The sequence below is a fragment of the Trichosurus vulpecula genome, chromosome 1 (assembly GCF_011100635.1).
Source record: "Trichosurus vulpecula isolate mTriVul1 chromosome 1, mTriVul1.pri, whole genome shotgun sequence".
Classification (NCBI taxonomy): domain Eukaryota; kingdom Metazoa; phylum Chordata; class Mammalia; order Diprotodontia; family Phalangeridae; genus Trichosurus; species Trichosurus vulpecula.
In genome coordinates this window covers 86,026,738-86,053,623 of record NC_050573.1, presented here as the reverse complement: position 1 = coordinate 86,053,623, position 26,886 = coordinate 86,026,738, and the positions used below count along the sequence as shown (strand labels likewise).

At 43.8% G+C, this 26,886-nt stretch overlaps 1 protein-coding gene across 1 annotated transcript; it reads left to right on the top strand.

Annotated features, from left to right (window-relative positions):
• The first annotated feature begins 7,057 nt into the window (after window positions 1-7,057).
• LOC118833864 lies at window positions 7,058-22,650 on the top strand. The gene is made up of 5 exons (XM_036741284.1): window positions 7,058-7,141; window positions 8,815-8,950; window positions 11,590-11,757; window positions 15,206-15,304; window positions 22,211-22,650. The coding sequence occupies exons 1-5, from the start codon at window positions 7,058-7,060 to the stop codon at window positions 22,432-22,434; spliced, it is 711 nt and encodes a 236-aa protein (XP_036597179.1). The 3' UTR covers window positions 22,435-22,650.
• Window positions 22,651-26,886: the final 4,236 nt, after the last annotated feature.

Sequence of the window (26,886 nt, the reverse complement as noted above, 5' to 3'; positions counted from 1 at the left end):
ACAAGGAGACTGCGAGCACCTCTGTCAAATGCTTTGCTCAAATCATCTTTAGCATAGCCCTGCTCCCCAGTGCAATTACCAAGCTAGTGCTTTTGGTACCTGGGTGGGGCCTTGGAGGAACTGAGGCCATCTGCAGGCCGTGATGGGTCATGGAAGACAAAGTGTGTGAGCGTGTTCCCGTCTATGCATCTGCATTCCCACAACAGCATGCTGCTTGATTTCACCGCTTCAAGTCTCTTCCCATTGTATTCAATCCTCCCCTGTTTCAACAATCCGGCTAGCAGCTTCTGTGGGGGTGTAAGATCCACCTACAACCAGCACCCAGAAAACTGCCAAAGCACAGGTTCTTTTGATCTGCTTAACTAAGGAAAGCAAGGTCAAGGGGTTGACAAGCTTACTTTAATTCAGCATACAAATATCATTCACTTAGTTCAGGGGAAAAAGCCAGCACCCTGAACTGCAAAGCAAAATACAAACAAATTACAAACATCGACAGACAGATGTATTTTATTTATTCAATAAGCACTAAATGTCACCTACTGGAATCATTGCACTTCAAAATCTCAGAGTTAAAAGGGACCTTAATGGGCAAGAAGCTCAACCTATGTATGAACAATGTACAGTAGAACTTGGTTTACGAGTAACCTGGTTTACACATGCTTCGTATGCTTCACTGGGTGAGGAAAAATTTTTCCCAAAATTTGCCTTGCAGGATGAACAAAAATTCAGAGTACAAACATCATGTTTGGACTTGAAAAACAAAACATGAAAGTGATTTTAAAAAATGAAAAATAAGTGAAGGCAGAAGTGTTAGTATTATTTTGAGTGAAAGTAAGATAAGAGAGAACACTCCCGACATCAAATCCAATGTTCTAATGGAAGGAGATTCTCCTTCCAAGCAATAACCCTGGAATGGACCAGGGGAAATGGTGCAGAGAGCTTGATGCCCGGCAGGGACGGCTGCACTCACCCACTCTAAATGTATTTATTCCTGATTCAAAATACCAAGTTAGCTTAGATCCCCATGCCAGAAGGGGACCCTCTTGAACACGTTGCTGCTGCTGCTTTAAAAGGGATGCCCCACCGATTTGCAGGCCCCCTCCCCCTTGTTCATAGGCCATGGCCTGGGCTCTCCTGGCCACCGCCACCCCCAAGTCTCCTTCCTGCCATCTGAGTTGAGGTGGGAGCCCCCATCCCCAGCTGCTGCCTTGCCCACCCACATGACCCAGTCTTCCACTCCAGCCCCTGCCTATCGGGGCCTCTTCCACACCAGAGGGCCAGACCAGCTTGGCACTCCCCAGTGTCATGGCCAAGTAAAGAGAACAGACGTGGGGTGCGGGGGTGAGGGGTTTGGAGTTTTTTCTTCCTTTTGTCACGTTAAAGACCAAAAAGGTGCACTTGGAGCCAGGTGACTCTCACTGGTTTAAATGTACAAAGATCCCAAATAAATCTGCTTGTCAGTTGCAGCTGTGGAAGAAAAAATTGTTTTATTTTCGGTTTCTATTGAGTGCTAAACATTGCTATTGTATTTCAGGTGCATTAGGGACAAAAAAACTTACTTAAAATTATGAATAATTATTATTATATGAATATTTCTGGGGATGTGGTACCGATCATCCGACTTTACGTTACTTCCTATGGGAAAATTTGCTTTGCAATACGAACAAATCACATGACGAACAGAATCTCAGAACGAATTGAATTCATAAACCGAGGTTCTACTGTAATCTTCTCTACAACATCTATAACAAGTGCTCATCCTGCCTCTACTAGAATACTTCCAGTGACACAAAAATTCCTACCTCTATTCCTCTCTGAGATGGCTCTGTTTGCACAAGAAAGGGAAACCTGCTTCTTCCATATATCAGCCCTTTAAATATTTGAAGACAACCATCATACCTCCCCCTAAGCCTTCTCTTCTGCAGGATTAACATTCAATCAATCTTCATAGGGCAAGACGTGGAGATCCCTCACCCTTGGTCACCCTCCTCTAGATTTTCTCCAGTCTTTCCTGAAATGCATCACTCAAATATGATTTCACTACTCCAGATTTCACTGCTACAGGATGAAGGACAATAGAACGGTCACTTCACTTCCTCAAAACACTACACCTTTCGATATAGCTTAAGATGAAGCTACATTGGACTGCCATGTCAAATGGCACTGAGATTTGATTCATACTGACAGTGCAGATTTGATTCACACCCCTGATTAATACTGAGTGCAGTTCACTAAGACCCTCAGATCTTTTTTCACATGAACTGTTTTCTAGCCCTACTTCCTTAACCCTATATTTGGGTAGTTAACTTTTTGAGCCCCAGACTGAAACTTTTCATCTATCCCTAGTGAATTTCATTTTGCTTGATTCAGCCTGTTCTTCTAGCTTAGTGATTATTTTTTATCTGGACTAGACTTTAAGCCCCACAGGGGTATAGTCTATGTCTCATTTATCTTTGTATCTTTCTCACTGCCTTGGCAGAGTGCTTTGTCACATCTATGGAACACCAAGGGCTCAAGATTCCCTAGTTCCTTCTCTGTAGCAAAGATTCATGGTTTTAAGCCCCAACAATGGACCCAGAAGTCTTTGTTCGTGTTTTATTGAATCTACTCTTTAGCTGCCAATAGATGAAGAAAGCAAATTAAGTTCCTACTGGGTAGGAACAGGGCAGTGGATAGAGTACTGGGCTTGGACTCAGAAAGACTCATCTTTATGAGTTCAAATATGACCTAAGACATTTACTAGCTGATCCTGGGCAAGTCACTTAACCCTGTTTTCCTCCGTTTCCTCATCTGTAAAGTGATCTAGAAATGGCACACCACTCCAGTATTTCTGCCAAGAAAAACCCAAATGGGGTCATGAAGAGTCAGACATGGTTGAAATGACTGAACAGCAACAAAGTGTAGGTTTGTAGGTTGGTTGCATGGGTGGTTGTTTTCCTTCATTCTCAGAGAGGACCAAAATGATATCACTATGTTAGAGTCAAGGTACAGTACATCCAACAGGGGCTGATAGGACCAATATGAGCTCGGAAGGCTCTACCGCAGGTTGGGCACAAATAGTGTAAGTGAACATTGGGAGTGGAGATGTCTCTAAATCTGCACATTTCTCATTTCTTTTGTTCTACTGCAATTCTGCTTCGCTCATAGAACGCAGTGCCTTCTTTGATGCGGGTACACCATGCTGGACAGTCCTGGGCCAGGGTCTCCCATGTGATGCAAACAATTCCAAAGTCCTTCAAAGAGGCCTTAAACGTCCTTGTATCATTTCTTCTGACCTCCATGTGAGCGCTTGCCGTGTGTGAGTTCTCTGTAAAATAGTCATCTAGGCAAATGTCTGGTTGGCATTCATACAACATATCAATGCCCTCTCATTCTCTAACAATCTTTTCCCTATACTCTTGTTACTTCTACGTGGGGAATCCATTCCATGTGCTTAGGACTTCCTGGGGTTCTTTGACATCAGATGGATACTAACAGAACATGGAGGGTAGCGTCCTCTGCTTTCACCATGTGACTATCCCCCTTTTCTTCTGGTCTGTTTATTGACAATCTTTTGAGAAATTCTTGGTTGATAATCAATTATTTTGTGCCATATAAGCTCAGGGTAAAGTATAACTTACAAGTAGAAAACTAAACCCTAGATGATTGGTAGTTCAGCTCAGGAAAGGACCTCAGGGTCTGGCATCTTATCTTGTGCGGTGATCTTGAGAATTTTCCTAAGACAATTTAAATGGAAGCTATTCAGTTTCCTGGCCTGGTGCTGGTGCACTGTCTGGGTTTCACAGGTATACATCAACGAGGTTGGCACAATGGCTCTGTAGACCTTCAGTTTAGTAGGCAGTCTACCTCTTCTCTCCCACACTTTCCTTCACAGTCTCCCAAACATTGAACTAGCTCTGGTAATATGTGCATCAAAATCATCATTTATGTGTATATTCTTGGAAGGTATACTGCCAAGGTAAGTGGAATTGTCCACGGCATTCAAAATTTCTCCATCTGCGATAACCAATGGTTCCATGTATGCATGGTGTGGAGCTGGTTAGTGGAGAACCTGTGTTTTCTCGGTGTTAATTGTTAGGCCCAAATTAACACAAGCAGCAGATAATCGATCCATACTTTGTTGCATCTCAGACTCAGAGGCTGCATTGAGTGAACAATCATCTGCAAACAAAAAGTTATGTATCAATTCTCCCTCCACTTTAGTCTTGGCTTGCAGATCTTTTCAAGTTCAATAATTTGCCATCGTTGTGGTAGCTGACCTTCATGCAATTTTTGTCCCTGTTGAAGGTGTCTGACAACATCTCTGAAAACATCGTGCTAGAAAGCATGGGATCAAAGCATATAGCCCTGCTTCACTCCATTGGTGACTGGGAAAGTGAGAGAGCATCATCCATTACCCAGAACCCATGCAAGTACACCATCATGGTACGATATTGGTGAACTTTTCCAGGCAACCAGATTTCACAATAATTTTCCACAAGCCCTCATGACTGACGGTATCAAAGGCTTTGGTCAGACCAATGAACGTTGTGTACACATCTCTGTTCTGCTCCTGGCATTTCTCTTGGAGTTGTCAGGCAGCAAACATTATAGCAACTGTTTCTCAGTCCTTTCTGAAGCCACACTGGCTCTCAGGTAGATGACCGTCTTCCAGGCGAAGGATCCTATTAAGGAGGATTTTGACAAGAATATTGCCAGCAATGACTAAGAGAGAGACCCTCTTGTGATTGCCACAGGACAATCTATTTACTTTTCCTTTATAGGGGTGGATAATGGAGGCATCCTTGAACTCCTGAAGGATAACATCTTTTTACCATATAACCCGGAAAATTTCAATCGGCTTTTATATGAACAGTGGACCCTCTGCCTTGTAAATCTCAGCTACAGTAGAATCGGCACCAGACACTTTGCCACATGAGAGGAGCCAAATGGCATTCCAAACCTTGGAAGTTCAGCTTCCAGAAGGGTTTTGTCTTCAACCTGAGGTATGCTGTCAGTGGCCTTAGCATTGATTGAGAACGTTATGGATGTATCCAGTCCATCTCTCCAAGATCCTGTTCTTATTGCTAATCAATGTGGCTCCATCAGCCCTGAGTAGCTGAGAGGTCTCTGGCCCATAAATAGCCTTTAGGGCATCTTGAAAGTGCTTTGTATTGTTACTATCAGCATAAAACTGAATTTCATCTGCCTTCTTACTGAGCCAAGAATCCTGCATCTCTCTAAGCTTCACTTGTACTTTACTTTTGATGGAGTTAAATGCTACCCTCTTAGAGATGGATGAGCTGTCCTTCTGGTAAACCCTGCGGCGTTCTCATTTTTTGTTTAGCAGCTTCTGAATTTCCCCATCATTTTTGTAGGACCAATCTTGAGGTTTGCAAGCGTTCTGGCCCAGATGAATAAATGCAGTTGTTAAGGAGGAGTATGGCGGGAGAAAGCGTAAGTGGCACCAGCAGTCCTAGTTCCTCTGCATTCTAAAGTGTGCCAAGGAAGTGGTATTAAATAAGTGTTTAACAACCTGCTCTCAGGAAAAAAGTACCCATGGCATATTTTTAAATGTAATCTGTTTTGTGAAGACATTTTTCCTCACTTTCTTAAGTCTAGACAATTAAACAAAATGATAAATCAAGCCCTGGTTTACAGTATTTTCTGATTTGAGGGGTTTAAATGCTCCCACTGAAAATTTAACAATCATCTCTTGAGAATCTTTTTGAGATGCCTCCAGAATATTCACCCATGGAGGATAGGAAGGAAGGTGATGAAGCCCCATGTCTCTTGCCTCCTACTTTAGCTGCGTGACCTTGGGCAAGTCCCTTCCCTTCTCTGGGCCTCAGTTTCTTCCACTATAAAATGAGGCAGTTGGACTACAGACTCTCTAACAGGACTCCCAGCTCTAAAGCTCAGGACCATGGGAAACCCTTGGCCATCCCCTTTGATCTCCAGGATCTGTCCCAAGGCAGCCCCTAGGCCCGGGCACAGTCCGTGATAGACTTGGTCCAGCAGCGCTGCCAGAGTCAGAAATGAAGAAGGGTCAGAAAGGGGGAGCTGTCTAAGGAGATGCATGTGAATGGACAGGGAGATCGCCAAGTAACTTACACTTTTTAAAAAGACATATACAGTGGCTAATGAAGAAATATGTTATGTGTGACTTCACATGCATAACCAATATCATATATGTATATATATGTATATCTATATATATCTATATATATCTATATCTCTCTCTCTGTATATATATATATATATACACATATATGTACATATATATACATATATATTGCCTGCCTTCTCAAGGCAAGGGGTGGGGAGACAGGAGGGAGGCAGCTTTCAGAGATCTGGTGTACAACACTGCATTTGAAACTCAAAATTTCTTTAAAATGAATGTTATTTGGGCAGCTAGGTGACACAATGGATGGAGCACCAGCCCTGGAATCAGGAGGACCTGAGTTCAAATGAGGCCTCAGACACTTGACACTTACTAGCTGTGTGACTTTGGGCAAGTCACTTCACCCCGATTGCCTTGAAAAAAAAAAGAATGTTATTGCCGTCTACTTTCGGAGATAGAACTGATGAAATCTGAGTGCAAATTGAGGTATGATTTTCTCATTTTATTTTTCTTGCTTTTTTCTTGGTGACATGCTATTGAAATAGCCCAGGCATGGGGTAATGAGTGTCCCGACTGGGGAGGGGGCTGCAAGATTTATAGAAGAGATGTTGTGAAGGGGGAAACAACAAAACTTGGGGACGGATTAGATATCTGAGATGAGAGAAAAGCTCTCACCATGATGACGAACCTACTGGAGACCACATTTTATGAGTATTAGTTAAAGGGATTTGAGAGGCTTATCACGAAGAAGAGAATGTCGGGGGCTGGAGGGGAAGGGAAGGATGATAAATATTTCCAAGTATCTGGAGGGCTGTCACAATGAAAAGGGGTTACACTTGTTTTGGGGGGCCTCAGGTGCCAGAACTGGGAACAAGGGACGGAAATATCATAGGTGCTGACTTAGGCTGGATGCAGGGCAGAGCTTCCCAGGAATGCACGCTAGTCACAAGCAGAATGGACCGCACCAATGGCTTCGAGCAGGGGCCGGGTGATCCTCTGTCGGGGATGTCGTTGAGGGGAGTCTTTGGCCAGGTCCAGGTTGGAGTCAGGTGTCTCTTTAAACAACTCTGCCCCTTGCAGGGATGCCGCACGGCCCCTAGTCAGGGAACATCGGAGTCGCTCAGTGGAAGGTCACCCAAAGGACAATGGAGAGGCCTGTTGAGAGGCGCTAATCTGCAACATCTTATCAGCCACGAAATGTACAAGGGTGTCGTCAGAGAACCTTTGAATTGGAAAAAAAAATAGTGGGCTTTTCACCTGCTGAGGAATGGTGTGTATTCTGTCTTCCAAAGTGTCAATAGAACTAGGGGAAGACCCCTCCCACACACCAGCAAGTTGAGTGCCCCCTCCCCCCTTAACAAGGAGAGTTGGTCAGAGGACATCAGAGACTCAGAAGGAAAGACAATGGATAGACTGTGATCTGCATCACAGAAGTGAACACCTACATTAAAGAGGTCACAGATTTACTTAAGCATGTACCTAAGCAATAAAAAATTGTTCAAATAAAAAGGCGAGTAGCGAAGTGGAACTGTGGATAGACCACTGACCCTGGAGTCAGGAGGACCTGAGTTCAAATCCAGCCTCATGCTTACTAGCTGTGTGACCCTGGGCAAGTCACTTAACTCAGATTGCCTCAGAAAGAAATTGTGTGTCCCGTACCCTGCTTGTGGGACAGTGCTTCAAGGATCTGTGACCTCCACAAGGAAGGTTCTCCTTTCACTGGAACAGATCACGACTCTTCTGGCTTGGAGATTTTCTGTGGTTGAAAAGTCCATTCCTCTGCAGCCTTAAAGGCAGCAACAAAACACTTTGATAAGTCCCTTTATTAAGGGAGTTTCGTCCTCAGAGGAACTCTCCATCACCTGACCGACACCTGAAACCTTTCTGGCTTGGTGAGATCCACCAGAGTATGGCATTTGAGAGCCCAGGATGGAGTGCATACCGCGATGAGTCCTCAAGTCATCATTTAAAATAGGCAGCAGCTTTTTTATCTTTGTTTTTTTTGGTTTTTTTTGGCAGGGCAATTGGGGTTAAGTGACTTGCCCAAGGTCACACAGCTAGTAAGTGTGTCAAGTGCCTGAGGTTGGATTTGAACTCGGGTCCTCCTGACTCCAGGGCCAGTGCCCTACTCACTGCAGCACAGCAATTTTGACTGAGACAGGGGTTCATAGATCCCTCTGGCACTCTGAGAAAGGCTAAGGATCCCTTCTCAAAATGAGGTTTTTAAATGCATTAAATAAAGTACATAGGATTACAAAAGAAACCCATTCTATTGAAATAAAGATGTAATTTGTTTCCCATCCGAGTTCAGGGCCCCCTGAAATCTTGGTTTGTGGGCCCCGGATTAAGACCTGCCAGACTAAGAGGTCTCGGAGATCCCTTAAAGCTTCGACATTCTCTATTCTGAATTCTAAGACCCCTAGGACTCCCCAGGTTAGGTCCCTGTCGGTTCTGACCCGCCGTATTCTGAAGTCCCTCTCAGACTGGACAGAGCCCTCCCGGTTCTGATTGAGGGCCCACTGAGCTCTGCAAGCTTATATTCTAACTTCTAGGACCCTTCCAGGTCCCTTCCTAGCCTGTCCCAGCCCTGACACTCTCTGCTCTAAGGTCCCGGCTGCATCCTCTGGTTCCCAGGGCCCTCTGGCTCTGACCCCACCCCCGCCCCCAGGCTGTCCTTCCAGCTGACTCTCTCCGGCTCGCCATGTGCTCAGACTAGGCAGGGTGAGGTTACTGCTCCCAGGACCAGCTGCCTCTTCTGGCTGCAGGAAGCTGAGCCATCGGGGAGGAGCCCAGGGAGCGGCGCTGAGATCGAGGGTGCCCCGGGACCAGGCAGAGCACGGTGCCCAGGTATGATTGGACCGTTTCGGACTCTGGCAGAGTCGCTGGACCGAGAGGCCTAGGGAGGGGGAGGGGATGGCCAAGATCTTCCTGGGCCCTGAGGTTTAGAGCTGGGAATCCCAGTACAGAGTCACTAGTCCTCATTTTACAGGGAAGGAAACTGAGGCCCAGAGCAGGGAAGGGACTTGCCCAGCGCTCCACAGACTGGGCCCTCCACCCAAAGCCCCATCTCTTTCAGCCCTTCAGGCCCATTTTCCTTCATCACCTTTCCTGTCCTCCATGCTGGAGGCAGCTCAAACAGACTCTCAAGAGCTGATTGTTAAATTTTCAGTGGGAGCCTTTAAATCTCGCAGATCAGAAAATACAACAGATTGGGGCTCGATTTATCCTTTTGTTTAGTTGTCTACACATAAGAAAGTAGGGGAGAATATCTTTGTAATGCGGATGAAATTTAAAAATGTGTCATGGCTACATTTATTTTCTGAGAGCCGGTTGTTAAATATTTATTTAAAACCACTGCTTTGGCACACCTTCTAGGGCAGTCTGCCTCCACTCCCCGCCACCCCCTCCACTCCCATGCCCCTCCTCAAGAATCACGTCTTATGGATATCCAGGAAGGGCTCAGAGTCTGGTCCTGTGGTCAGATGGGCATTCTTGTCCCAGAGCATCCCTGACCCCCGGGAGGGCCGTGACCGACTCGATTTCTCCAATCGCTTATTGCGTCTGCCAGAAAATCGCCTGGGAGCTCCGCCTCCTCATTGGTGACAGAGAAAAATGATAATTAATAAGAATTAATGATAATAATCCCTGCCCCCACTTTCCTCCCAGTCAAAGGAACAGCCCTGGGTGGCTTGGTCTGGCTCTCTGCCCCTTGTTAATTGTGTCACCTCTCCAGGCCTCGGTTTCCATTTCTGTAAAAATGACGGCACCTCCTGTGCCTCACATTCTAAGGCCCTTCCCAGCTCTGGCAGTCTGTGTGCTGCGTTTCAAAGGTCTCTTCCCTTATTCACTTCTCAACTGTATGTACCTGTTTGTACGTGTCTCCCTCATCAGGCTTGCGAGCCCCCTGAGGACGGGGGCTGTCTTTTGACTCTTTCTGTTTCCCTAGAGTGCCTGGCACACAGAAGGCACTTAATAAATGTTCGTTGACTGACATTTAAACAGCATATCCCAAAAGTGGGTTTACAGCCTTAAGAGCCTAAAAATTTAAAAAAAAAAACCAGCTTTAAGGCTTTAGGGCCACCCTATATAGAACTTTGCAGGGTCTGCTCCGTCTGTCTTTAATCTTCATAATTCTGTGACGTAGGTGCTTACAAGTAATAATATTCTTTTTGGGGGGACACAGTTACGAACTCTTCAGTGTAGTAAATTCCCAGTGTAGAAACGACCCCCGATGGCCACTTCTCTGCTGCTGGAGGGTCTTAGAGAACTGCCCTGAGCTAATTAGACACTAACTGACTTTTCACATAGGCAGTACGCATCAGGAAACGAGACTGGAATCCAACTTTTCCTGACTCCCAGGCCAGCTCTCTGTCTGCTAAGGTCCACTGCCTCTCATTCCCACTTTTACAGATGACAAAACTGAGGTGCAAAGAAGTTCGATGACTCGCCGGTGGGCGTCAGAAGCAGAGTTAGACCCCAGCTCTCTCCTGACTTCAGCCCATGAGACCCTCCCCTCTCTGTAGTTTATGTTCTGAGATCCATTCGGGCCCTAACAATTTTTGGTCCCACAATCCCATTTTAGGAGCGCCCCCTGCTTTTAGAAATGAAGAGAGGCACAACTTCAGTTCCAAACAATCACAAACCACCGGACATCTCTGTAAAGCAAAGCTGACAACCCCTTCGCCCTTTCCTCACCCCCCTCCACCAAGAGCCCACCTCAGCAGCCAGATAGCAGGAAGACCCAGCACCCTCCCCTCTGTCTTCTCTTCTCCACAGCCGGGCTGCCCAGGGCCCCTGCAGGCTGATGAACTGCCCCTTCCACTTGGAGGAGGTGCTGCGCTCTCTCTGGTGAGATGGAAGCCTACCAGACCATCCCATCTTTGGCGCCTCTATACCCTCCAGACACTGGCACTGCCGTTGGACCTTCTGATGGAACCTAAGGACCACTGGGCCTTTCCTGACCCTGCACTTTTAGGCAACGACTTGCCATTTAGAGTGTCAGTGCTGTAGGAGTACAGACAATCTCCATATGTTTGTTTGTACACCTAGCACTTAGCATAGAGCTCATACATAGCAAGTGTTTAATAATAATCTTTCCTTCTTCCTCCCTCCCTTCTTTCCTTCTTCCCTTCCTTTTTTCCTCCCTTCCTCCCTCCCTTCCTTCCTCTTCCTCTCCCTCCTCCCTTTCTTTATTTCATTCTTCCCTTCCATCCTTTTCTCCCTCCCTCCCTTCCTTGCAACCTCCCTCTCTCCCTCCCTCCTTTCTTCCTTCTTTCCTTTCTTTCTTTCTTTCTTTCTTTCTTTCTTTCTTTCTTTCTCTTTCTTTCTTTTCTTCTTTCCTTCCTTCCTTCCTTCCTTCCTTCCTTCCTTCCTTCCTTCTTTCTTCTTCTTCTTCTTCTTCTCCTCTCTCTCTCTCGCAGCCCCTCTCTCTCTCTCTCTCTCTCTCCCCCCCCCCACTCTCTCTCTCCCTCTCTGTCCCCTCCCAGGTCGAACTACAAGAAAAATGAAGGTTCTCCTGGGGATCCTAATATTTGTGGTCCTATCTTATTGTGATAATAATGCCCCTCCACATAACGCCATCAACATAACACCCACAAGCTCCTATAATGATTCTTGGAATGATAATATGACAATTGAAATCACACCATCTCCAGGTAAGCCCATCCAGGCCAGGGCGGGGCGGGGTGGGGGTAATTTTGAACCTTTCAAGAACAGGCTGGACCTGGGTGTCATAGGGAAAGCAAGGAGGAGGAACTCACCAGGTGCAACCTTGGGAGATCTCAGGAGCTCAGACCCTCCAAACTGAGGAGAGTCTGAGGAAGACCCCAAATGGTTCTTACTTCCTAGCTAATAACAGCACCCGTTTCTCTAGCAGCCTGCCATTGAAAGAGCTCTTTCCTCACAATCGTCCTGGGGAGGGAGAACGGGTGGTATTGACCGCCGATTGGCCGTAGAGGGTGAGGATGAGGGAGAGGAGACTCAGGAATTCTTCGAGGCTATGAGCCTGGGCGACTGAAAGGATTATGATGTCCTCAGCAGAGACAGGAAATTTGGATAATGAGTATGTTTCATGGGGAAAATATTGAAAAGAACATTGGATTCCGAACCCTGAGTTTCAATCTGCTATTTACCACCTGTATGACCAAGGGTAAGATATATAAAAATACAGCTGTATAAACTACCTGTGGCCTAGTTCCATCATCTTAGACAAGTTATTCAAATTTCCAGCATTTGTTTCTCAGCTCTTTGACTAGATGGCCTCCTAGGTCCCTCCCAGCCCTTAAATCTATGATCTCTGCTCAATCAATCAAGTTCAAGGCTTGAGTAGCTTTCTCTGTTAAAAAAAAAAGAGTATTGAACCAGATGACATCTAAAGACCATCTTAACTTTAAATTTCATGGATCCTTAGTATCACCTAATACCTTCCATTTTCCAGAGCAGGAAAGTGATTTTTCCAAGAGTTAAACCATTAATTAAGGTCATAAACAAAACTAGACTAGAACCCAGGTGAGGTTCAGAATCACAGAATTTCCGAGTTGGAAAAGAACTCAGCAACTATCCGGTCCAATCTATCCATGCAACAGAACCCCCTTCACTACAGTGTACAAGACAAATGATCATCTGGCCACTCCTCAAAGACCGTTGGTGAAGGGGAACTCACTGCCTCCCAAGGAAGTAGGAGGTGGAGGGGGGTAGCTCAAATTGCTAGGAAAACTGCTAGGAAATATTTTTCAAGTTACCAAGCCTCAATTGGTCTCTTTTTGTCTTCTGCTCATTACCCCTTCTTCTTTGGTCCTCTCGAGGCAAACAGAGCAACTCTTAGCCTTAGCTGTCCACATGAAAGTTCTCCATGTACTTGGAAGCAGCTGTCTTGTCTCCCTGATTCTCTTCTTGTCCATGGGGGTAAACATTCACACTCCCTTCGACCAATATTCACTAGAGCCCAGGATTCTTTCTCTCAAATAACATCTCTCCTCCTCCTTCCAATACCTTGAGAAGCCCTCTCCCATCTTTTGTGCCTCTCAGACCTAGATAAATTTAATCCAAAGACAAAAAAGTTTAAGACTTAAATAGAATTTAAGAAAGTTAGGTGTGATAGATCTCTACGGATTGGTGATTAAGAAAAAAGTATCTTTTTCTCAGCTGTACATGACACCTTTACAAAAATTGAACATGAACTAGGGCGTAATCTCTTGTCTCAATTCTTCCTTCATTTTTTTCCCATCCAGGCTTACAGTTTTTTTAGCCAATCCATCCAGGGTGGAGGGGGAGGGAGGAGAGATAAGAGTGGTAGTGAAGAGGATTCTTCTTTTAATTATAACAGAGTTGTTTTTCTTTTCTTGGATTTTATCTCAGAACTCTTCTAATAATCCTTAAAACATAGTATTTCTTCATTGTATTAGGGATCTTCTTTGGTTGACTCATTTCTTCAACCTCACCACTAGGGTTATCTGGCTTCCCTCTTTAATATTTCTTATAATATCCTCATGTCTACACCTACCAGTTATTTTTACTCTGGTCCCTCCGTGCAAGATGAAGAAAGGAGTTGAGGGCTGTGAGAAATCATATCAAGTTCTCAGTCCTCAACACGGAGCAGAACATCCAGTAATCATGGCTGTTCACAATTTCCTATAGGAGACTCAATCTGGAACACTGAGGTTTACTTGGATCATGGTCTTAGATGGGGTGGTTGAGCCCACTCACCTTGTCTTATTCCAAACCATGCAATCCTAGAAAGGAAAGCAAACCAAGATCTTGGTAGTGTCCAGCTTTCAATTCCAAGTCACAGTTCCCATACCAACCCTTTGTACCAGTTCCAGTCTCTGCCCCATCCTACAACCTTTGATGGGATGTCTAGACCCAGGTCCTGTCCCACCATAGTAGAGAACAAAGTGAATTGCCTAAGAAACAGGTTTGATCATGTCACATCTCCTTGCCCCTTTGCAGTCTAGATATACACAATCCTGGATGGAGGGGCTGGGTCCTGGTTCATCCCACTTCTGCTACTGTTGTCTCTGGCTGGGATGTATCCTGGGGCCTGATGCAGTTTCCTTTGGCAATCCTGGCCTGCGACCAGGTCCCATGATCCTGCTTCAGCCTTCAGGAAAATGCATTCTCTCAGACTTTCCCCCCAGTATAGCCCCAGGTCTGGAAGTCCAATAGCATCAGGACTTACTTCCTGGCATAGTGCTAGATGGGATGCAGGCACTCACTGATGTTTCTCTGGTTTCTTGATCCTCTGCTTCCTTGTTACTGTACTTTACCATTCTTAAGGTATTTCTTGGAAAAGGGTGGGCTTGGTAGGAAACTTTCAAGTCACCATCTTTGGTCAGAAGCCTCAACGCCTTCATTTTGCAGAAGCAGAAACCGAGACCAAAAGAGAGGCAGTGATTTGGTCGACAACCATAATAAGTCACTCGTAGAACTAGGATTTAAACCGGGGGTTCTTTATCTTTCCAAGAAATCCCACTGCCTCCCTCGACACCCAAATCACAATATTTTGCCCAATTCCAATTCACTTGTTTACCAGTGATGATATGGGGCATGGGGTTTAGCAGAGAGAGCCCCAGTCTTATAGTCAGGAGATTGTAGGAGTTAGGATCCAGAACTGGAAGGGGCATTAGAGTTCAACCTAGTCTTTTTAAATTTTTAAAATATAAATAAGAAACCTGATGCCCAAAGAGGAAGACTAACTTGTCCAAAGTTAAATCCTGGTTCCATAACTCCAAATTTAGGGCTTTTTCCCTTGTATCACCACGTGGCCCCCGATTTAATATTTGCTAGCAGAGCAGCCATAGGCAAATCAGGACCCTTTCCTCATCTGTAAAATGAAGACTTATGCATTTTATTATACAACTCTTGCACTCCCCACTTCTGTTCAGGGTTTTTGTGAGGAAAATTCTACAGCAAACTGGAAAGCACCCTAGAAATGAGTGCCTTTATTATCTTTGTGGCTGCAATGGGGTGGATACCTTAGTTGTTCGGTCGGGTAAACTGGGGCGATGTTTCCAGCAGGAGGACAAGAGTAGATGTTGGACTAATGGAAATACCCAGCTTTCTGCCTAATGGGCTATGGGCTCACTCTCTCTGCTTTCCTTACAGTAATTCCTCTCTCATGTCACGTGTGCAGTGTTGATTACCTGTGTGAAGGCCCCCAAACATGTCAGGTGACGGACAAGTTCTGCGTGATTGTGATAAATGGTAATGACCCCCAGCGTTCTTCTTACCACCCAGATGGTTGTTCCTTGCTTGTCGCTGTTCTGCCCTTGCCAAACGTCAGAGTTTTTTTTTGTGGTGCTGGGGAAATCCATCCAGACAAAAGAGTTCACGGGTTCTAGCCAATCGCCAAGCCCTCACATAAGGAGGCCTTCATAACATATGGTGACAGTGAGTGACTGGGGCAATGAGAAGAAAGAGGGATGCTCTAGAGAGAGAAGACTCAGGCCTGGGTCCATGATCTGGTACTTATGACCTGTGTGACCTTGGACAAATTACATAATCTCTATGGATTTCGCTGTCCTCGCCTAGAAAATAAGGAGTTTGTATTAGATGACTTCTCAGATCTTTTCCAGCTCTAAATCTCTAGGATACTAAGTCTTTTTGCATAGAATCAAAGAGTTTTCTACCTGGAATGGACCTAAAACACAGAATATAGAATGCTAGGGCTAGAAAGAAACTTAGGAATATGAACTGCCTAAGCAGGGAGACATGTTAGAGACTATCTAGTCCAAATTCTTCATTTTACAAATGAGGCAATTGAGGCACAGAAGTTAAGTGATTTAACAAAGATCCAGGCAGTACCTGGAAGAACTGGGATTTGAATTAAGGTCCTGCTGCATCCAGTGCTTTTTCCCAGGCACAAGGTCCTGTCTTCAAAGGTCCTTTCATGCCCCTTTAGAAATGCTTATTTAAAAACAAATAAAACCTATCTTCTACAAGACTAGGTGGTGCCTAAGCTTTCTAATCTAATTTTTAGATCAAGTTTCCCAGACCCAGTTGATCTTTCATAATCATCTCTAGGCCAAGGAACCGCATGCTTCCTCATCAAAACTCCAGGAACAGACGGCACAGCGGATAGAGCACTGGACCTGGAGTCTGGAAGACCTGAATTCAAATCCAGTCTCAGATACTCCCTAGCTGTGTGACTTTGAACAACTCACTTAACCTCTATTTGCCTCAGTTTCCTCAACTGTAAAATCAGGATGATAGCACTTACTTTGCAGGTTGCTGTAAAGATTAAATGAGATAATATTTATTAAAAAAATAGCACTTAGTTTAGTACATGGCACATAGTACATACCACATAAATACTTATTCCTTCCCTTTCTTGATTCACAGACACCTAATTAAAAATAGCATCTCTAATTTTCTTAATATCTCCAAGCTGAGCTTGGATTTATCCACCTAAGCACAGTGGGCATGGCTACCTGGTCCAAGCTTCAATTCCATGCTCACTCTCAGACAATCAAAAAATCTCCTGGTTGGATGGTAGATCTTTGGTTTTGTCCACATCTCTCATTAATGACTTTCCTAATTAATTCCCCTTTCCACCTACCAAGAGAAAATTCAGTATATTAAAAAAAAGGACTACACGAGTGTTTCTCATCACCTCAAAAAAAAAAAGAATGATTCTCTTCCATCCAATAGTCACCCACAAGATTAAAAAAAAGAAAAAAGAAACCTTTCCTTATAATTCCCCACCCTATCACCCCCTTTTTTTGCCTTTACCTCCACTTTTCACCTTTCATGATCCTGTCCCCATGATTCAGTAGAAAAATCTCTGGTCTGTAAATGAAAACATCTAGTTCCAAATTTTGCCCGTGTGACCTTGAGCAAGAAGCATTCTATATTCTATGTTTTAAAGTCCCTTGTGGGTAGAAAATGCTATAATTCTATGTAAAAAGACTTAGCATCCTAGATTTAGAGCCAAAAAAGACCTGAGAGGTCATCTAATAGAATGCCTCATCTGGGCTTCAATGTTCTCATCTGAAAAAGGAGGACTTTGGATTACGTGACCTAGAAGATTTTCTGGGTCTAAATCCATAATCCTATAGCTTATAGGAATCTGATGATCTATGATCCAAAGACTTTTCCCTCTGATATATTTGGTTCAACTACATATCACTGTGAATTAATGATAGAACCAGGTCCCTCATAGGTCCTGTTCCTAGCTGTCTGTGCTTGTGCGTGTGCGTGTGTGTGTGTGTGTGTGTGTGTGTGTGTGTGTGTTTGGGTCTGTGAACATGAGAGCATGCTGTGGCATATATCAGTCTGGTGGGATAAGAATTAATGCATGTGTATGTATCTATGGATATCTCAGAGTTTGTGTTTCTGTAGGAAAATGTCTGTGAGAGTTGTATGAAGATGAATAAAAGGAATATAAGAGAGAGACTGACCTGTGTATGTGTGTATTAGTGAAGCAATGTTTGCTGACCTCATAGGTAATGGATGGGTTTGGAAATAGCCTCCTACCAGGGGAGCTGGACAAAGACCAGTTCCCAGGGAGTGACCAATTCATAGAATCCTAGATTACCAGGGCTATAAAGAGGATATATTAAACCTCATTTTAAAGATTAGGAAACAGAGTCCCACAGGTGCTAAGAAATTTGCCCAACATCACACATTTAGTCATAGGCAGAGCAACCAAGATCTTGTGACCTTAGGTCCAGCCTTTACTCATTCAACACTTGCTAATAGCGTACTGTGTGCAGAAAAAAAAAAACACTTAGATCAAATGTGGTCTTTTATTTCATGGACCTCCTCTAGTTATGTAATGTTCTAAATTGGAAGTAGTTAGTTATTGAGTCTGATACTCTCATTTGACAGACAAGAAAACTAAGACCCAGAGAGGTAAGGGAAATGAGTTGCCCAAGATCATAGAGTCAGTTAATTTATTTACCAGAAACTTGCCCCAGTTGCTATAAGGAGCAATGTTAATGAGGAGAAAATAGCAATCTGAAGGCAATCAAGTCACAAAAGACTAAAAATATGAGGAGCTTCTCTCCTTTCCTCTTTGTCCTTCCCTTACCCTTGTCTCTCCTTACAACTTCTCTGTTCCCAATTTCTTTGCTCTCTCAATGACCCATGGTGTAGCTCCTCCATTCACCATTAGCATTCAACATTAATAATCTCCAGAGTTTCTATGGCTTAACAAAATGAATCCCCAGTGACCAATTTTCTGGTACCCACATCCGAGTCTCAGCCTCCAATACAGACACCCCAAGTGTTTGTCCAAAGCCCACTCTGATAGGCATGCGCTGGCCGAGCTTACCACTATATGGGAAGTGCCTTTGAAAGCCCAGGATCCATACCGGGTGCCCAGGAGGAAAATTCAATGAGATTCTCTCTCTACCTCTCAGGCTAATTCACCATTGAAACTCATTGAATAGTCTTGGAAGTCATACATTCCAAGTTGGAAACATTTTGCTTAGTCTTGCATTTTTAGCAATTTCAAGAAAAGTCCAGACCAACTATGATGATTTGAAAATACAGGGGTCACTTAGATCTCTAGGAATAATCTTCCAATGGGGAGATATAGTCCTGAATCACCAGACTTCAACAGAAGTTTAATATAGGAGACAAGGTGGCAAAAAGCAGTGATCTGAGCTCGGAGGAGAAAGGAGATTCTGCTATCTGCTAGAAATTCTCTTCTCTCCCAAGATGTGGCTTGGCACTTCCCTCAGATCTGCCCAACAACAATTTTATAATTGATCTCCACCAACTGCGAGTCAGGGACAAGATGGGCTAGCCACCATCCTGGAGAAGGTCAGCAGGGGATTTAATGAAAAGTTATTAACGACACTACTATGAAATGATGTCAATCAGGGCAATGCCATGTGGGCTGTAACTAGAAAGTGGAAAGAACACAGAGATCCAAGAGGAGAAGTTTGTATTTGAGGGCCAGTCAATTCTGCCAACTAACCCACTATGTGACGTTGAGTAGGTCTTTGTCCTTCACTGAACCAGTTTGCATCACTGTCAAATGAGGGGATTGGACTAAATTATTTCTGAAGTTACTTTCAAATCTGGCATTCTATATTCAAAGACCCCTGAGGGAACTACAGTGGAATGTAATGAATAGAGAGGCATTGAGATGGGATGAATAAGATAGGAGACTAGACATTTTCACCAGTCCTCAAGACCAATCAAAATTTTTCCGGAATAGGAATTATGGGTAAGAGGAAAAGTGATTTGTAGCTGTCTCCGTGATGTAGGACTCCAAGAACCCAAATGAAATGACAGTTAAATGAACTAACAACATAAAAGGCAAATAGTCTTTCATTCCTAATGGGTTTACTCAGCACTCCTCTCCCACAAGCTTGGCAGCAGGGCTGCAAAGGTGGACTATGGGCTTGCAACAGAATTCAACTCAAAGCCCTATCTTCCTGCCATGCTGTGGAAACCCAAATGGAAAAAGTTGGCTTGGGCTGCAACCACAACACACACAGAGTAGCCCTTGGTATCATAGCAGAGCTCTCATCAGACAATGGTGAAACAAAGAGAACTGGGATAGGGCGCTTGTCTGTAGCTAAGTGGCACTCTGTTCAGCCTGTGGAGCCCATCGTCCAGCTAGGGTTACTTCTGCCCTCCCAGATGTCATTTGGGAAAGAGACTGAAGAGAGAAAAATGTGAACTGCCCAGTGTCAATGAAGGCTGAGATAACTTTGAGGTTCAGGTCCCAGGGAAACCACACTCAAAGAAGGGTCAGAAAGTAAGAAATTGTGGAGTATGAGGGGGGAAATCTGAAATTACCAAAGATCTCAGGAGGAAGAAAGCTCAATTAAGTCCTTAAGCAGAAGTAGATAAACCAAAAGAAAAGATCAATAACAGAAAGGGAAATGGCCTCCAGGTCAGGTTAAAAAAACCCAGATATCTATGAATAAATATTTCAAGACAAAAGAAAATAAATCAATATCTGATGAGGCAGAGAAACCTGTGGATTCCCAAGAAAGCATGGAACTACAGCAGATTATTCCCAGATGGCTTAAGAAAGAAACGAGAATTTCAAAAGCAAAATCTATGAGCTGCATAGCAGAAATAAATGGCAGAATAGAAAAATTTGAATTTGTGGTGGCAAGTCTCACCAAAGAAAAAGAAGAGAGAATAACTCTAAGTCAGAATTTGGGAATGCAAATGCATATAAGTGAAGGATAATTTGGAAGAAGAGAAGCAAAAAGCAATAACATTAAAAGGAAACATGATATCCATGCAAGTATAACATATTGATCTTGAAGACAATGTGTATAGAGACAACTTAAGAGTTATAGGTCTCCCAGAAGAACATGATAAGTCAAAGAAGCCTGAACACTATAATGCAGTAAATACCACAATAAAAATTCTTGGAACTTCTGAATCCAGAAAACAAATTGCCAATTGAAAGAATCTACAAATTACCCCCAGGAAAAAAACCCTATGTTGCAAATTCCAAGACAGTGGTTGAATTTAACAATTCCTTTGATAAACAACAAATTTTGCAAGGTGACCATGGGAAATAACACAAGACTATTCTGCACCTACCAGAAACTCCAGGAGAGAATAGAATATGGACAAAAGAGTCTAAAATGCAACTATCAGTGACCTACCCTGCAAATTTTATCTGAATCATTAGTGAAAAGAAAATGAATATTCAACAGAAAGAGGCATTCAAATCATTCCTAGAAAGAAAACCAGACCCAAAGAAACTGTTTGCTTCTCAAAGGACCCAGAAAATAGAAAAAAAAAAAGAGTAAACACATAGCAACCAAAGATAACAACAGTAATAAAATGGAAGAGAGACCATTAAACTATCTCTTTTTAAATGCACAAAGGAGACCAGGATAAGAGCAGAAGATAATCAGAAGTGATGGAGAAACAGGCCTGAGAGAAAGTCAGCTATGGAGTCAGAATGCCATAAACTAAAGTCTTGCCTCTGACTCATACTAGGTTCATGACCACAAGGCAAGTCACAGAATTTATAAGTGCTCCCAGGCAATTATATAAGCTAGATGTTCCAAATAAGTTGCTTATTGGCATCAATATGGAGAATTTCTGTGCTGGAAGTTCTCTCACATCAGTGAAATCAAAGGTCCAGATACACACACACACACACAAACACACACACACACACACAGAGGACCTTTCTACCTCTGACACTCTGTATTTTAAACTTCTCTAAAAATCTGATATTATATCTTCTAAAGATTCTCCCAGTCCTGAAAGGTTGTGTTCTATGTTCTAAGGTCTCTGGCATCTCTGGCATTTTTTTGTCTGAGGTCCTTTTCAGTTCTGAAATTTTGTACTCTAAGGTCCCCTCCAGGCCAAATCTTCTCTCTTCTAATGTCTCATTTCATTCTCAGAGTCTTACATCTAAATGTTCTTCCAGCTCTGACATTCTTCATTATATGTTCTAATATGCTAAGTTATCAAATCTCTCCCAGGTCAGGTTTTCTCCAATTTTATCAGTGCTTATGGTAGTGGGCAGTCTCTCCTTACATCAGAAACTTGTAAATCATTGGGGGTTGGAAGAAAGATAAAAATGGAGTTACTTTCCTAACAGAGTTTTGCATTTCAATGGGGAAAACAACATGCAAACAACCAGTATAGACAACATATATCTATCTCTCTCTCTATCTATCTATCTATCCATCTATCATCTATCTACCTATCTATCATCTATATATATATGTATATGTATGTGCAGGTTAAATTGGAGGTAATATCTGAAGGAAAGCACTAACTTTGAGGGAGACTGGAGAAGGCCTCTTTCATAAGGTAGAATATGAACTAAGTCTTGAAGGAAACCAGGGAAGGTAGGGGGGTAGGGAGAGAGCCAAGGAGGGAGAGTATTCCAGGAATGGAATAAAGAGAAATGTCCTGTGGGTTTGGTAGGAGAAGCAGCAGAGTACATATTGGGGAGTATAGTGTAAGAAGACTGGAAAGGTATTAGAGGCCATGTTGTGAAAAGGTTGGCTTTCAAAAGTCAAACAGGGGATTTTATATTTGATCCTAAAGGCAATAAAGGGGTCTAGAAATTGCTTTATATGTGCAGAAAGCTGTCGTTTCTGTGTTAAAACTGGTTAAATTCTAAACACGATTTTAATTTTTTTCCTTTTCCCTTTTATGGCCAAGTGGATGAAGATGTGACATCTATATTCAAGTATTGTTCGGAAATCTGTCCAATCAGTCGGAAACTTGGAGGAAAAGAATTCCGAGATTATTATACAGGCTGCTGCGTTACTGACTTATGCAATTTTGGAAGGCTAGGGGAAGGAAACAAGCTGGGAGCCAGCATTCCAGCTGTAGCAATGGCATTAGTAGCATGTCTCACTGGGGTCTTCCAGATTGGACTGTGATAAGTTGAGATAAAGTTCTGACCCTCCCCAAAGACCCTGTCCATGTACCACTCCCCATCTAGCATTAAGAAATCCACGTCCATGTCTTCCCATAAATCTTTCCTGAAGAAGCCAGTGAGTGTTCTGGAGGTCTTCCTCTGTTTCTCACGAGCCTCAGAATGCTAACATATAAGCATATATGAGTAAATAAAGTTCTATATAGCGTGCTTTTCCAGGCATGTGTGTCTTGTCATAATATCTTTGGAGCCATTTCTTATGGGCTAGTCCACCTTGAAAGCTTGCTGCAGCCTATGTGTATTCTCAATATCCCTTTCCATTGTCCCTTGACTCACTTGCAAGTTTGAATCTTCTCAGATTGGGGTGTTTCAGGATTTACCACCATTGAGTATCCTTGGGAGACAAACCTCAAATGAGATAACAGAGGTGAATTGCTTTGTAAACAGTGTCAAGCCATTATTAGCTATAAGACTGGAAGCTCTTTGAGGGCAAGAACTATGTCTCAGCTAATCTTTATATCTCCCCCCAGTGCTAACTTAGTAGATTCTCAATAAATATTTTTAATGGAAGGTCGCTGTTATTCAAATAATTAATTACTATTTTTATAAGAGCCAAATACCTATAGGCACTAGGTATATTAGATCACATTTTAGATTAAAAAAAATAAAAACCATCTTCTCTCCTAAACTAAAATCAACATATTATCCTTTGGTGGAAGTCAATTTAAGCTTTCTCTCTCCCAATATGTGCATGCCCCTGTCTATCCTGAGTGCTGTCATTGTCACAGGCCCCACCTGGGGCAGACCCATCCATTGTGATCTCCCTGTGTGGGGTAATGGAAGAAAGGCTGGATTTAGAGTCGGGAAACCTAAATACCAGCCCTAGCTCTGCCATTTGCTGCCAGCACAACCACCACCAAGTCCCTTCCTCCCTCTGGGCTTCTGGAAAATGGGGAGGTTGTGCTCAATGTGCTCTAGTCTCTCCCTGCTCAATCTAGGACCCTGTGAACCTAGAATTCCTTCCACGCCTTGATGCTTTTGTACTAGGAAGCTGTGAAGGGGATACTGCAGAATCCCCCCAACATTGGGAGTCAGAGGATCGGCTGTTCAAACATTGCCTCTGCCACTGCTTATCTGTATAACGATGGGCAAATCCCTTCTCTCTGGACCTCAGCTCTCTTACCTCTAACACCAGTGGGTGGGGGAGGGATCTACATTAGGGGTTCTTAACCTGGGGTCCAAAGAGGTGGTCTGTGAGTTTGTTTTACAAAAATATTTTGATACGTAGATTTCAATACAATTGGTTTACATATAATCCTATGTATGTTAGGCACTTAAAAACATTTTTCAGAGATTGGGTATGTAGGCTTCACCAAACTGCCAAAGGCATCTATGACATAAAATAGGTTAAGAGCCCCCTTTATAAATGATTTCAAATGCCCTTTCCAGCTCTAAATCGATGCTTAAGTGGGTCTTCTCTTCCCAGACCTCTTTAGGTTTTAACTTATTCTCCAGGCATCTACTCCAGGTTATATTTTTGTCCCAAGGGTTTACACTTGGGTTTCTGGGATGAGAGTTACTGGATAAAAAGCGGGAATGGAGAAGAGACCTGAGAAAGCTACAAGGAGTCATTGTCAACCTGGAGAAGAGGAAGCAGTGGTAAGAACCAGGTGAAAGGACAGGGTATACATACAATGACCACCCACGCAGAATAGAGGGGTGAGGTTGGAGCCACCAGAAGAATGGCTTTACCCAAAGCAGTGATCTGGAAGGGGTTGGGTACTCTCTTCTCTCATGGTGGGCATCACTTCAACCCTGCAACTCTCCTTGAAAGTGAACTTTAAAGCAGGAACTGTCTGGCCTTTCTTTGTATCCCCAGAGCTTAACACAGTGCCTGGCACATAGTAGGTACTTAATAAATGCTTGCTGATTGAGTAACTGTAATATCCTCCTAACTGTGACCTCCTCACTCTACCATGGGAGTTAGGGTAGAATATGGGCCCTGCTGATGGAAGTAGTTGGAGCAGAGGGGACGCTTCAAGGGCTGTCCTTTCTCCCTATTGTGTGGCACCAGCCTAATGATGCCTTGAGCTGAGATTAGAGGGGAAGTAAGAATCAGTGATATTGCTGGTGAGAAAGCCTGCAGGGAGGGTAAGGGGATGAGACAACTCATCCTTGGTAGGCCCATCCTGGTGCCCCACCCCACCATCCCCCCCATCCCACTTCAAAATTCCTTTCTTTCCCCCCATTCTCATCCTTATCCCAAGTCAACACTAGACCTCCTTAGCTCCTGTCCTTCTTCAGTCCTCCATTTATACTCTGCATATGTTCTTTTATTGATTAAAAAAATCTCCCCCTTATCCCAATCTCTTCCCTTCATACTGCTTCCATCTTCTGGTGCTCACAGAAACCACGCTTTCTCCTGAAAACATCATTAACACTTGGCACCTTCTCCAAGCGTGACTCCTCTATCTTTCACCTTCCCTCAACACATGCACAGGGCCAGGAGGAGGAACTGTCAACATTTTTGTTCCTCACTGCCCCTTACAGACCCTTCCTCTGCTACTGTCACCCCGGCCACTATTTGAATTCAACCCATCCAGTCCTTATTGTCATTATCTAGGGGCTTCCCGGTCCCCTCTGCTTCCTCCCATAGTTTGTTCACAGCCTTCTCCATGCCAATGTCTCCCCAATTCCCATTCCCATGAGGAAGTTCCTCAACCTCCTCAGCTTCCTTATGTTCTATCTCCTCTACCCTACCCATCCTAGGGAAGAAGGACAAAAAATGCCAGTAGCTATGGGTGGCTATGTTAGTCCTGAAAAAAAAGGGGACTGAATTCCAGCTGAAGTCAATCCTGGCCCCTGGAGGTGAGTCAGGGTAGGGAACTGTGGGACTATGATGATTCTATCCAAATGCTCCCCATCCACCCCATAAAAAGGGCAGCTCCTGATTCATCCTACTTATGCAAAGGAGTGGCCATGTGACCTTACCACCACCCCATTCCCACTTGAATATTCTTGGTGCACCAGAATTCCTGGTAACGGTCCAAGGTTAAGCAGAAGCAGAAGCTGCTCTGGAGTGAATCAATGGAATGAAGCAACATGTCTCACCCCACGCTTCTCCTAGTCAGTCTCCTCCTCTAATGCAATCTTGGCCAGTCATTGGTGGTTCTCTTATTACCTAGAAACTAAAGACATTAAACCAATCTGGTCTGGAGGGGGGAAGAGGGAGTTAAGCCTATGGAGCAGAGTCACATTATAAAATTAGATTAGATAAAGCATTTATTAAGTATTTACTATGTGCCAGACACTACTATGCTTAGCAGGAATACAAATACAAGTGAAAATAAAGACAGTTCCTGTTCTTAAGAAGTTTATATTCTAATGGGGGAAGACAACACATGAAAAGGACCTAATCAGCAAGATTACAGATTAGTTTCTTGCTATAAACACCTTCACAAACACACACACACACACACACACACACACGCACACACACGTGTGCGCAGAGGCATGGAAGTACACACTACAACTATAATAATTATAGCTAAATCCAACAGAGAAGACAGAACCCCAGGGCAAAATTAAAACATTTAATACATATAAGGACACAGTGCCTCTTTCTTACCAGTCACCCAGTTTCAGGGCCAGTGAGCACAAGTGAATTTCCAGGTTTGGTCCTGACTTTGCAGTAATACCCCCCACAGTACCTGCATCATTTGAGAAGCAGCAGATGCTGATTCTGTCCAACCAGGTAAAAGAAAGGAGAGCAGAGGGGAAAACTGGGAGATGTACCTGTATGAGCACCTTCATTAGTCCTGAAGGAAAGGGTACAGAAACCCATCTAAAATCAGCCTTGTTCCCCTGGAATTTACTCAGGACAGGGACTGTCTTTGACTATAAGGACTCCATTCAGACTCTCCCTTTCACCCCTAAAAAGCAGCACAGATAGATTCTGGCCAGCTGTTTGAAGGAAAAGGGAAAGATAGAATGGAAGCAAGCGGAGTCTCAACACTAGCATCAGTATCACACCTGATGGAAAGGGGGCTAAAACCCATCCAGTGCCAAGCATCTCCCAGAGGTTCCTCAGGGCAGAGTCCCAGGCAAATAACCTCCATATTCCCCCAAAACAAGGAGACTGAGGTAATCTGGCAGCCCAGGCTTGAGTGTCAGCTCAGGAAATAAACAATAGATGGTCTAAAAACTAATTTACCATAGACAGAATCACCTGGTTATTGACAAGTCAATCAATAGCTTCTATGGGAAGGAGTTTCAGAGTGGGAGGTTGTATAAATGGAGAGAGAGACAGAGACAGAGACAGAGAGAAGGGAGAGAGACAGAGAGAGGGAGAGAGAGAGAGATGGAGAGAGAGAGACAGAGAGAGAGAGAGAGAGAGAGAGAGAGAGAGAGAGAGAGAGAGAAGGGAGGAGATAGAAGAGAATAGGATGTATACCTC

Coding starts and splice junctions, on each gene's coding strand:
- LOC118833864 (XM_036741284.1), top strand. CDS start 7,058: ATGGACCGCACCAATGGCTTCGAGCAGGGGCCGGGTGATCCTCTGTCG. Junction 7,142..8,814: donor GAGTCTTTGGCCAGGTCCAG/GTTGGAGTCAGG, acceptor CCATGTGCTCAG/ACTAGGCAGGGTGAGGTTAC. Junction 11,758..15,205: donor TGAAATCACACCATCTCCAG/GTAAGCCCATCC, acceptor CTTTCCTTACAG/TAATTCCTCTCTCATGTCAC.